At 40.3% G+C, this 13,140-nt stretch overlaps 1 protein-coding gene across 1 annotated transcript; it reads right to left on the reverse strand.

The window, feature by feature from the left end:
- Window positions 1-5,095: 5,095 nt before the first annotated feature.
- On the reverse strand, window positions 5,096-9,391 carry LOC125889007 (extracellular calcium-sensing receptor-like). Its single transcript, XM_049576664.1, has 11 exons — window positions 9,075-9,391; window positions 8,605-8,783; window positions 8,284-8,375; window positions 7,844-8,023; window positions 7,544-7,732; window positions 6,958-7,419; window positions 6,604-6,813; window positions 6,366-6,489; window positions 6,068-6,261; window positions 5,621-5,902; window positions 5,096-5,518 (listed from the first exon to the last, which is right to left on the reverse strand). Exons 1-11 carry the CDS (start codon window positions 9,389-9,391, stop codon window positions 5,096-5,098), a joined length of 2,652 nt encoding a protein of 883 aa, XP_049432621.1.
- Between the last annotated feature and the right edge of the window lie 3,749 nt (window positions 9,392-13,140).

The following is a 13,140-nucleotide window of genomic DNA, read 5'->3' on the forward strand; positions in this document are numbered from 1 at the left end:
CCACCTGTGGAGGAAAAAAACAACCTGAAGTAAAAGCAAAGATTTCAATACACAAGATGTTACTTAATGACACGGTATCCAAACTCTGACATACCTGCCCCCCCTCCTCTGAACAGCTTAACTGCTGATGTGGGTATTTATAATAGATGTAAAGCCTTTCTGAAACCAATTAAACAGGATGGCACACAACCCCAAATCGCTCCTCTCAAGAGTGAAAGTACAACAACAGCATGATTACAAATGATTAGTCGATGTGTAGGTGCTAGAAGTACAAAGTGTGTGCACATGCAAGCCAATATATTAGTTTCTCCTTTATGAAACTGAGTTCTTCAATACTTCGCCCTGTATGCAGGATCAAAGTGGGGTTTTTTGTTTGTTTGTTTTAATATTTTGTTCAAATACAACTGTTCCTGCTAATCTTAGCTTTATCTGTGAGACTGACATGATGAGACAAACATGGAGCACAAATGAACATTCAAACTAAAACAATCAAAAGCTTATAAAGTGAATGGCCACAAGCAGGCTGATACCTCTTTTGGAGAGGTACATATAAGGCTGGAATTACTGTCACATCTATGTCATAAAAACTGACTTTATTTTTCAAGAGCTGTTGCATGCTGTTAAGATCTCTGTCATGACGTCATGAAATTAGCTTAGGATAATAGGATTTGCATCAAAAACTACAAATGATCAGTAAGCAGCAATCTCCAGGGCTGAAAAAGGAAACCAACATGGAAGTGCTAAAAACTGTAGATCCTCAAATGGCCACTTGATGCTGGCTTCAGAATTAAGTCAATCCCCATAGACCCCCATGTTGATAGGCCCAAATTTACAGCAGAAATAAACATGTTTACAGGCTGTTACAAAAAGCGGTTTAGTCCCTGTAGCTAATTTCGCCCTTTTAGGACAACTATACAGGTGGTGAATTTTTATATAACACCTGTTTAAATGTTATTAAGGCCTAGAGTTAAGCATAGTTAAGGGTGTGGCTGCGTTGAGTGATGGGATGTCTGTGGGGTTTCACTGAAGTCTATGAGTCAAATCCACTGCGCACTCCTCCACAGCTACACCCTCTCATTCAAATGCAATCACTTCTGACTTCAAAAATCCAAGATGGCGACGGCCAAAATGCTGAACTCGGGGCTTCAAAATGTCAGTCCACAAACCAATGAATGACATCACATGGCTGCGTCCATTATTTGTATACAGTCTATCGCTTCAGACCTGGCTTGCTCCACCACTCATTAGACCTGTAGAAATAAGGCAAAGAAAGCCAACCATCAACTACCAGCAATCACAAAGTAATCTGTTTTTAATTTTTGTATTTACATTTTTTTTCCAGTATATGTTATACTGAAGGAGGTACATGTCTGTCCACTGCAGTATACACTATGCATGAATGACATTAAAGTGATTCTATAGAAGTCAATATAGGTCCAAAAAATATGTTTGTTGTTATTGGATTTTCTTATGTGTATTCATACCATTGGCTCTTACTTAGTGGCTCTTACTTAAAGGGACAAAAAGCGAAATCGTTTCATGGCTAGGTTTGTGGTTGTGCACTGCCTACAGACCAAAACAATGTGTGTCATGAGCCACTCCTCCCTCTACCTCTGCTCTCCACCCCCCACCCCACTCTCCTCATCTGTGCAGTCGAGCACCGCAGCATCTCCACGGACTATTACATCCAGACGGTCCAGGTGTTTCTTCAGCAGGCTCCACTTCACTCAGCTGGCCGATATACTCACTGCTTCTTCCCACTTTAACCTGAATAACAAACCAGGGCTTGATTCTCCGGTTGGATCCAAACGGAGAGCCGTGGCTAACGTTAGTTGGGAAGCTAGCTAACATTAGTTAAAACAGACATTTGACTCCGCCATTTCACTTCGAAAATACGCGCTGCCATTGCTCACTGGCTGTAGCCTTTTATCAGGAGGAGGGCCAAGGGCTCTGGGGAGGGGGAGGATTCACATGAATGTAGGGTAGACAGTTGAGACACTTTTTGCTTCTCCATTTTTGAACAGATATTGCACAAAAACTATACATTGAAAATAAGTGATTTTTCATATGCAGTTTAATTTGTTTATATACTAAGTTATTATTGATGAATATCATTTATAAGTTGTTTATTTTTTCCACAATCAGGTCATAAACATGCATTTTTACCATGGTACCGTCTCAACTATACCCCACATGTGTATAGTTGAGACAGTACCATGGTACAGTTGAGACACCTATTGAAACCCATTGATGATGATTGAACATCAATTGTAAATGCAATAAACTTTTTTAAAAAATGACAATTTGACCACATATTTCAATATAAATTCATTTCTCTTTATTGAAATTAAAAACAATGGAATATTATTGTAAACAAGCAATAATAAAACACCAGAAACGCCTAAAATGTCAAGACCTGTGCTGGCACTCCCGTATTTGTGGCCCTAGCTCTGAAGCGGGGCATCCTGCAATAGGCATAGCACAAGAAGACAAACATAAACAAAAAAATCCATACAGGCTATAGAACATAGCTAACATACACACACACACACACTGCATGCCTTTTTATTTCTGAACTCTGAAGTAGGCTAGGCTACACACATCCAATAAAGGCTGTACCCGTTCTACTACCTTGCCTATTACACCACACGCTAAATTATCCTTATATCATTCATGGTTAAAAAGATGTCCATTAATATAACACAGTTCAAGTATCACAAATTTTAAATTATATTTTCATTTTCTTTGTTTGTTGTCTTATTATGACTTGTAACCTGTTATCTTTACGCTGTACAACTTAACAGCATGTGATGTAATAGAACTCTATCACGGGTACAGTTGAGACATTGTGTCTCAACTGTACCCTGCTAACCACCTTGTGTATTTCTCTAGATTATGCAGTGACCTAACATGCTAGGATAGCATGAAATATGTGACTTTTTAGGGCACAGAATAATGTTTACAATGATGTAAGTTATGTTTCATGGTCACAAAAGGATAATAAGCTATTCATTGTGGAAGGGACATGGTAAAGTGAAATTCTTACCTTAGTAAAAAGACTTTTGCTGATATCTTCTGACTGGAAATGCTAACGCTCTTCAAATTTCCCACCACCAAAGAGGATGCTAATCCGCATGTGCTGAGTAAAAATCACAGCTCAGGCTTGCAGCGCAGGCAAGATATTTAGGGTGTTTCAACTGTACACGTCTCAACTATACTCAGTCTACTCTACATGAACATGCAGCCGGACCAGCTTGTAAACAGTGGGCTGGAGATCAACACAGACAGAAGGTGTGTGAGGTCATGCTATACTCCAGATGAAATTACACCTCTAGTTCTTCACATAGCAATTTTTTAATTCCTTCAATCTAGAACTGATGAATTTTACTTATTGCTCCTTTAATGTACTTATATTTGATTGTTTTTTTTGTTGGTTCGTTTTTTAATTTGGCCTGGCAGCAGGGTGGTGCAGTGGTTAGCATCATCGCCTCTCAGCAAGAGGGTTGTGGTTCGAGTCCAGGGTGTGGGGGGTTAAACCCTGGGGTGAGGGAGCCCCCCTGTGCAGATTGCACATGCCCTCCCTGTGTCAACGAGGGTAGGCCCTACTCCAGCTTCCTTCCACGGTCCAAAGACATGATCTAAATGTCCCATAGGTGTGAATGTGAGTGTGAATGGTTGTGTGTCTCTGTGTGTCAGCCCTGCGAAAGTCTGGCAACCTGTTTAGGGTGCTGCCTCTCTCCCAGTGTCAGCTGGGACAGGCTCCTAACAGGAAAAGCGGTTACGGAAATTGAATGATAAAATGTTTTTTGGAGCTATATTGGCCTCTTTTAAATCACTTTTTATATTGTTGATGCATGGTGTCAAATGCAGAGGACAGATACGTAACTCCATCAAGATAACATATTTTTGGGGAAAAATGGGCATAGTTTTTAACTTATTTAGAGGAAAAACAAACATTAAAAAAATATTTTGTGATATACTATGACTGAGATGAGTGAGATTTAGAATTAGTGGTATGAGCGCTGTAAATAGCCACAGCCGAGCACACAAACAGCTGCTCTAGCACCGTTAGAGAACCTCGCTGTTGCAACACAGTTGGTGATATTGCACTTTTTCCGCCGTATTTCTGGGTCAGCTATTGATATTCTGTTCATATGGTCCCAGATTAAATTCTGTTCATGTTGTCATGCACTGGAAATTTGACTTGCAGCACAGAAACTCACTTACATGTGTTATTTAGGGATTTATTTATTTTATTTTTATTTTATTTTGTAAGGTCATTATTCTAAAACTATTTTAAACAAGATGTATAGAATAAAATGTTCTTTTCGAAATACTTCCTGTTCCCACTGCTTTGCATACCTCAGAGAAACTGGATTGATTGTACAGAAACTTAATTAAGGGCCCTCAAAACCACCATTTCTTTTCTCAGGCTCCATAATTTTAAATCCAGTAGATATATGGAAAAGTTTTGATAATTAAAGGTATTTTCTCAAATTCCATAAGACCTAAAAAATGAAATCATGAAATGATAAAGTTCTGACCACCATTTTATCAGTTTCCCTACACACTTCTCGTGGGCTCACTTCTGCGATTATAACCTGATCTCAAAATGGCAATGCTGTAAATCAGTGTGAGGTGTAGTCTGGTGTAACTCCCTGTCACTTTGATTCTCAACATAAAAAAGTGTTTATGGCACAACCTGTGATGCAAACAGTTGCATCACTACAAATAACATACACACAACCTTGAAACCTTTTTATATATGTTTATAATGTTGCTGTTTTTCTTATGCTGTACAGAGTTTATTACATTAGTAATGGTTCTAAATATTGAAGTAAAACAGGCCTATGTTTTCAATTTTACGAAGTTGGAAAAATATCAAAATGTTTTTTTGTTTGTTTGTTTTGTTTATCTATAACACAAACTGTTTAGGTAGTAGCAAAGGTGCGTCACACTGACATTTTAGTATACATCACATTTAAGGAACATCTGAGAAATGGTTACTGCTGTTTGTGACACAGTAGTATATATACATAAATGCAGGCTGATTGATAGGGGAATAATAACTTAGCTGCACTGTTAATTTTCTCTGCTACCTGGCCATCAGGTGTTTCCTAGTATTTTTCTCTGGCCTTAAAAGAATGATGAAACACTTTGGAGCAAATATGCAGAAAAGTAAACCATAGCTGGAGGCCAGGATCGCAAAAATCTCCACAGCAACTGTATACTTTCCAGGAGAGCTAACGTAAGCAGGGACAAAGGCTATCCAGACAACACAGAATATCAGCATGCTGAAGGTGATCAGTTTGGCCTCATTGAAGTTGTCAGGGAGTTTCCGAGCAAGAAAGGCCAGGAGGAGACTGGTGCAGGCCAGCAGACCAATGTAACCCAGAACCAGAGAGAAGCCCACCACAGAGGCCATGGCACACTCCAGGGTGACCTTTAACCCCGGGATATCCAAGTCAGCTTGAGGCACTGGGGGGCTGAGTGATAGCCAAATAATACAGATGAAAACCTTGATAAAAGAAAAAAGAATTGCACAATGTCAAGTTAATGTATGTAAAATGCTGTAGTGAGTCAGACTTTTGTTGTCAACAGGTGCATCTGCAACTCTGACCTGTACAGAGGTAAAGACGCAGACACTTCCTCTCTGCTGGCCTGGGCCAAACCACTTCATCAAAGCTTCAGCACCAGGCCGAGCTGAGCGAAAGGCTGCTAAAACAACTATAGTCTTCACTTGGAGGCAGGAGACACAAAGTACAAAGCTGATCCCAAAAGCTGCCTGCTGGAACCGACAAGCCCAGACTGATGGACGACCAATGAACACCAGTGAGCACAGGAAGCAGAGCTTCAGCGACAGGAGAAGCAGGAAGCTCAGTTCTGAATTGTTGGCTCGAACCTGCAAATGAGTGTTGGGATTAAATTGGTATTAAAAAGACAAGCATATTAACTACTTAAGATGGACTAATACACATTATTTTAAACAAATCTATTTCAATATGTAGTAATGCAGAAATCTGTCAGACATCTACAGACCAAAAATGAATGTACTCTGACTTCTTACCATGGGTGTTTGACGGTAAGAAAGAAACACCACAAACACAGCTGTTGTCACCGCAGCACCAGACACAGCTACTGCAGTCAGAGTAATGCCCAAAGTCTCATTAAAGGAAAGGAAGTCCAGCTGGCGAGGGATGCAGGCAGTTTGATCAACATTGGACCAGAACTCAGATGGACAGCGCTCACAGTTAAGAGAACCTGGGAGAGAAGGTCACACAACAGAGGGAATATGGAGCAAACTTAGAGCACAGTATAGATTAGCAATACAAAGCCAGGAACATTTAATGAAATAATTTCCTCACCAGTTGTATTGCTTATCTCCCCTTCAGCACATGGGATACAGTCAAAGCAGCAGAGAGGTTCTCCTTTCCTATTGGCCTTACGGGTGCCTGGGGGGCAGCTCTCACTGCACACTGAAGTAGGCACCTGAACAAAAAGTAAAACCTTGTTCTCAAGAACATATGCTGTGAATCACAGTAAACATTTAATTTAGTAGGCATTTTGGTATGGGTCTGAATCAGGATTGCTCCTTTTAATCACCTGATTGGATCCTGTGCTCCACTGAATAGCTGACTCGCTGAGGTGGAGGTCAAACCCATCCACACGACCAATCAAAACAAGTTTTTGTGAACCCTCTGGGGTGGTCTGCCAGTTGACAAGATCATACTTTGCTTGAGTGTCACCTCCTTGGAAGTAAAACATTTCACCCTGTGGTGTGGTGAAATTCACGTTGCTCAAGTGCTGCATCAGCTGAAATCATCGAAATTGCAGTAAATATTTCAACATTTTAAAGTAGATCATTATAACAGTTGTATGTGTCACATAATAAAACTACAATAATACTGTCAATGTCCCCATTAAAAATATGTTTAAAATAGACATTATTGTGGTTACCTCTATGGGTTTGATATGTTTTGGAGAGGAGCAAGTGGAGCTGTTGTTTCTGGAAGAACTGTCTCTGTCAGGGCAGGACAGAAGACTGTGAAGGGCGTGGGCTGTAGCATAAACAGCAAGGTAGACATTATATGTCACCCGCAGCTGGGAGGTGTCAGTGAAGTGATTCTGAACTCCCTCCAGTGACTCTGTGCCACTGCAGAGAGGCAACCTGTGTGCCTGAGGTGGTGGTGTGGCCCCAGGACTGCAACCAAACATGTTTTCCCAGAATTCTCTTAAGAACTCATCATCAGGACGACGAGATGGGTTCAAACTTCTGATATAATTTTCAAATCCAGGTATAGATGAACTTCTAATGGCCACACCAAGAACACCACTTGCCACTTTAGAAGTGACCGGATTTTGGAGAAGATCACTACTAGTGCTCCAAGCCTCACTGGCAAGAAACTGTCTGTCAGTCACCTAGTGATGGCAACACAAAAAAAAACAAATGATAACTTAAAAAAAAAAAACGTATTATGTTTTTCAGATAATATCAGCTCTATTATTTACAGATTCAGCGCAGAGTTTTATTTCAGATTCTCACATTTATCTTGGCGAGTTGCAGGAACAGTTCCCTCACATCTGTGTACCAGGTAAAGATCAGAATCACCCTCGCAGTTGAGGCCTGAATTGTGAGTGCTGCTCGTCTGGCATCACTCACAATGTTTTCCCTTTGGAGAGTCTCTATGAATGCCAGACACACCCCTTTCCCCTGAGTCTCTTTCTGAAATACCTGACAGTTGAAAGGAGCAAAATGATTAGATGAATGAAAAATATTCACATATTGCATTCATGTAGATGTCTTGTATAGATTGCATAGTATTTCTCCTACAAGTGGAAACACCTTTATTGCCATATGGCCATAATCATTATTTGCTACCACTGCCCCAATCCAGGTCCAGTTGAAGCGCATGGCAAGCTGTGCAATGGCCCGGGCTTGGTAAATATCACTGGGCATGGTCCTGAAAAAGTTAGGATACTGGCGCCTGTCACTCAGACAGGGGCAGCTAGCGGTGTAGCTCATCTATTGTAAAAGACAAAATACATTCATACATCTATGCACAGAAGTCAATCAAAGTAGGTTTAAAAAAAACTATAAATGTCATGTTAAATGTAATACATGTTAAACCACAGTGTTATACAAAGTGAAGTTTTCAACATTATGAGTGAAAATCTGAAAATATTTTTTTTTTATCACAGTTTACAATTCCAATTTTAATTTAAAGGGGTTTTTTTTAATATTCAAATGAACACCAAGGATATCTGAGATATAATGAAACTCACTAAAGGTACAGAGAGAGGCCCCAGGAGTCTGGAGAGTATCGTGGCTGCTTTAGAGGAGGAACCACCAATAATCACAGGAACAGGCTGATCACCTGATGATATAAAAAAAAGTATAATGATGATAAAATAAAGTCATTTGTTAGGGCTTTGTTCTATTTTAAAACACTGCAGTGTTTATGCTGTCTTCATTTACTTTGCTTGTTTGTTTTTTTTTTTATATGAAAGGATGTACATCAGTTATGCGATTCAATACAGTACCTCTTTTTTCTCCGATTCCCTCTCCATACCCAGCAGAATAGTCTGGAGGGTCTGCTGTATTACAGCTGGCACTGTCTCCTCCAACCAGCGACAGTGCTCCCTGCATAGCCCAAAGGGGTAGGGCACAGCTGTCACGAATGTGGTAGCCCAGCTTAACACCTGGCAGCAGGGTTGTACTGTGATTGATTTCCTCCAGTGCAAACACCATCGCATAGAGATACTGTAATGGAAGATTTTGCAAACTGAGACCACAGGGGAGAGGGGATGAGAGAGATATCAGTCAAAATGCTGAAGTGACTGTGAGATCTGTAATCATCTTGCTAATATTATTATGGCTTGTCATTTTGTGTCATTATTAGATAAGCAGTTATTACGTATATACCATATTTTTAAAAGGGAAAATTAACATGAATGTGAAGCAACCGTCAGTAATTGCCTATGGAACAGAAAAGATACAGCTGACACTTGTTTGTCAAACATATCTATATGCATTGCACAGTATTCAGAGTAAATAGTACAGTTCAGAGTTTTACCCAGTGCAAGGTTTGTTGTGTGGCAGCTGAGTGAAGCCGTTGTCTATAGCTGGAGGTTGGTAATAAAGACTAAAAAGCCCACCAATAACTACATCTCCATCCTGGAACAAACCCTGGTCATCCGGTTTTCCCCACCGAGAACAGCTCACTGCCTGAGCCACCTGCAACCCCACCCTGAGCCCCAGCTGACTGCCTTCGAGCCCCAAAAGGAGCAAGAATGGGGCTGAGCACAGCCTCAGAGTGAAGAGCCAGGATAACCAAGACATAGATGCAGCTGCAATAAACTCAGTCAGCTTCTCATTGGCATAAATATACATGAATAAGAGGTGCAATAAACAGTTTAAAGTTCCTGAAATGAAGATGTCAAAGTCAATTAAATCCCTCTTAATACATCCTGAAGACTTCCACCTGCAAGTACAAATACATTTCAATGAGACAATGTGTATTACAAGTTCAAGTTGCAGTGACAACTGACAAGGTTGTCTTAAGTATGACACACACCCCTCCTGCTCTGCACAGCATAAATGTTGTTGTGTGTTTTTATAACAGCTGTAAAGCCCATGGTGAAGCAGTATGACAGTGCATCAAATCACTTCTCTCAAAGGTGAGAGCAAAACAATAATATTATAACTAACTGCTGTGTAATACAGAAACTAGAGTATCTACCCAGAGGGTAGTGACCACAGATATCCCAATAGAAGTATTTTCATCTTCAGTATTTAGTGTCTAAATTAACCCACAGGGACTCATAAAAACAGGACCATTATTCTAACGCCTTGATTAACAACACTGTTCTTTCAGTATTGGTTAATGTGACCAGTCTTTTAATCATACATTATCCAAAAAGTCTTCATAATGAACCTTTAGTGAAACAACAGTGTTGTTAGGCAGGGCTCCGGTGTGAGAGGTACAGGTATATATAGATATATGCGTGTATGTTTGGGCTGTTTTCATGGCGACTTTTTTCAGTAGAAACTAGTTTCAATGAAAACTGCAGAACTTGCACATGTGTCCAGGGGCCATAAAGAAAGTAAGCAATGGGGTCACAACAACTCTCAGCCAGCTTCTGAAGCACCCAAACATCTCATATCAGGACTGCTGCAGCATCTTACTTGCATCTGGCCCAAACATGGCAGATGGCAACTAAGACAGCATAAGCAAACAGGCCTGGTCCACCCCTGTGTCTATGAGAGGGACAACTACCTCTCCATCGAGAGGAAGGCCATTGCTTTGCCTGTCACCACCATCTGCCCCTCCAGCTTAGGAATGAGGAAACCTGTTAGATCTCAGCAAACAAGTCTGAGCCCACCTTTTTTACTAGATATCACTGATACAGGCTGTAGGGTAGTCCCAGCCCTTGTATTGCAATATCATATTCATTTGAGTGGTCCGCAATCAATCATCTCCTGACCATACATACACCCATGCTAGCTGTCTACATGAACTTATCCAGAAACTAACTGAACTTGTTGGCACTCTGATTTTTGTGCCCATGATTTCAAAATTTCCAGTAACCTCTGCAAGTAACATCATGTTCAATTGTGTTTCTCGCAGAAGATATTCCAGTGACAACCAGGAACGATTTGCTGATTTGCCTCTGAGTGGCTGTACTTGTTAATCCTTCATATATTGCATGCAGGCAAGCATGAGAACAATGCTGCTTGTGTACATGTATGTGTGTGGTAAAAAGCAACTATATTACGACCTTCAGGAGCCTCAACAGGGCATCAAGAGGACAGTCAGAAAAATACACAACACAAATTAGTTGTGGAAGTGAGGCTGACTTTGCTTAGGCTCACTGAGGCTGGGACAGGGGCAAAAGGTCATCTTACCTGAGAGGACTAGGTTACATCAGAATTAATTCAGAGCCGCAGGTGTGCGATTGCTCACCTCCATCATTGTTCATTTAACAAGCAATTAAAGGTCATTACACAGTGACGAGGAGGGGGAACAGGGGAGGGCTGTGTGCATGTTTGTTGTTTTGCAGATCATAGCTAACACGGTGCCATTCTTATTTTTTATATATATCTACAGTAGATAAATTATTATACCATAGCTGTTGTAGGCAATTCAACCTTTGGGACAGGCCGAATAAAGTTGCCACTTAAATAACAGGCTAAGAGTTGTATAATTACTGATATTTTCCAGCTGTGACTGATCCAATATTTGCATAATATATAGATATTAAAACATGCATCAAAAAAGGTTAAAGGAACAAGAGAAAGAAGGGTCAAAATATTGTGCATTCTATTTCATACAGACTTTGCTGTCTATCTCTCCAGCTCTCTGCGACAGCATTTATGTCATTGGTCATTGTCTGCAATCAGCTCCTCTGCAGGAGGAAGCAGCCTATGTGAATGTTATTCAGTTTTATATCACTTGTAATGAAACTGGATATGACACAGGCTTTGTGGAAATAATTAACATTGCAACACATTTTCACTCCGACCTCGTCTCATATTGACGTTTGGTCATGGATTTTTTTTTTTTTTTTTTTTTTTTTTGGGGGGGCATTTTTTGCCTTTAATGGACAGGACAGTTAAGTGTGAAAGGGGGAGAGAGAGAGAGGGGATGACACGCAGCAAAGGGCCACAGGCTGGACTCGAACCCGGGCCGCTGCGGCAACAGCCCTGCACATGGGGCACCTGCTCCACCACCAAGCCACCGACGCGCCGTTCATGGATTTTCTGCATCCACATATGACGTGCAAGGTACACCAGGAGGACACCTTGTCAAGTTCTGCCTTTTGTTGGTACAACACTATGAATTGACGTTTTTTTTTTCCCTTCAACAACAAACAGACATGGTTGGGTTTAGGAAAGAAGAACAGGGTTTGGCTTTAGAATCTTATGGGACACAAACACCGCTCTCTCAGGTGAAAGTCGGTGTTTGTTGTTGGTTTATGATGCCGCAAGTCACTGCCCAAGCGCTGGATTTTGTCGACTTTGGAGTGAGAATCACATTAAACTGCAATCCATGATTTCTTGACTTTAATTATTCAGTGGAATCCTTTCTGTGGTCAGGAGACATAATTACTATGCAGAATGTATGGCTTTATATAATGCATGAGGATTTCTATTTTATGGCAACTAATTGAAATAAAAATTACATATAGGTTTAATCTCCCAAACACACAAGACACAAGAACAAGCAGGAACCTGTTCATAAGGAAACAGTGGCAATGGTAAGGTCAAGGCATTATACAAAAGTGAAGAGGGCAAACCAGCCTTCCCCACACCCATCTGCCTCCCTGATGAGAACAGATGTGGGGTGGGTGTTAGCATATGACAAGCATGGATGCACTGTACCCACACTAGTCTTATTAAACATGCATAAAGAAGTACTGTACCTACACCTTGAAAGCAGATGATGCTTCTGCAGGAAAATTTGTCAACTTAAAAAAAAAAAGTATGAGGTATATCTTGGGTTGGTCTTGGGAACAGTAAATATTTTGTAAGATTTGGACTCTACCAGACAAAGACTGTCTAACAAAGAGATGGTACTAAATTACATTAGGCACATACTCACATTGCCTCATTGAGTTGATTTACATGTGGACAGATTTTTTTTTTCAACTACAGAGAATATTATCTTACATAGTACTATGGTTACTATGATCCACAGGTCAGTTATTATATTACTACTAAATAAATACTACTAAATACTAACAGTAGAGGAAGAGCAAGATGTTGCACAGCTGGATTATCTCATTGCAGATGTACATGGAAAGTTCAACAAGGACGAAACATTGTTGAGAGATGAGGAAAGAAGCATCAGAGGATTATTAAATGGTATAATACTTCCACCAATGGCTGTAATTTCATTTTGATACAAGTTGATTACAACATTTCTCTCACTGATATGATTTTGATATCTATGTCAACTATTGTGATGAGGCACTCTGAAGGCCCATTTTTTAATGTTACATTCCTGAGAAACTGGTGGATTTTTATTCAGATGATGTACACAGAACAACACAGAAAAAGAGATCAACAAAATACATTAGTGCAAAATAAATCAAGGTTTACAGGGAGCAGTATTTTATTTCAATGTGTGGTTGTCTATA

This window comes from Epinephelus fuscoguttatus, linkage group LG5 (genome assembly GCF_011397635.1).
Source record: "Epinephelus fuscoguttatus linkage group LG5, E.fuscoguttatus.final_Chr_v1".
Lineage (NCBI taxonomy): Eukaryota > Metazoa > Chordata > Actinopteri > Perciformes > Serranidae > Epinephelus > Epinephelus fuscoguttatus.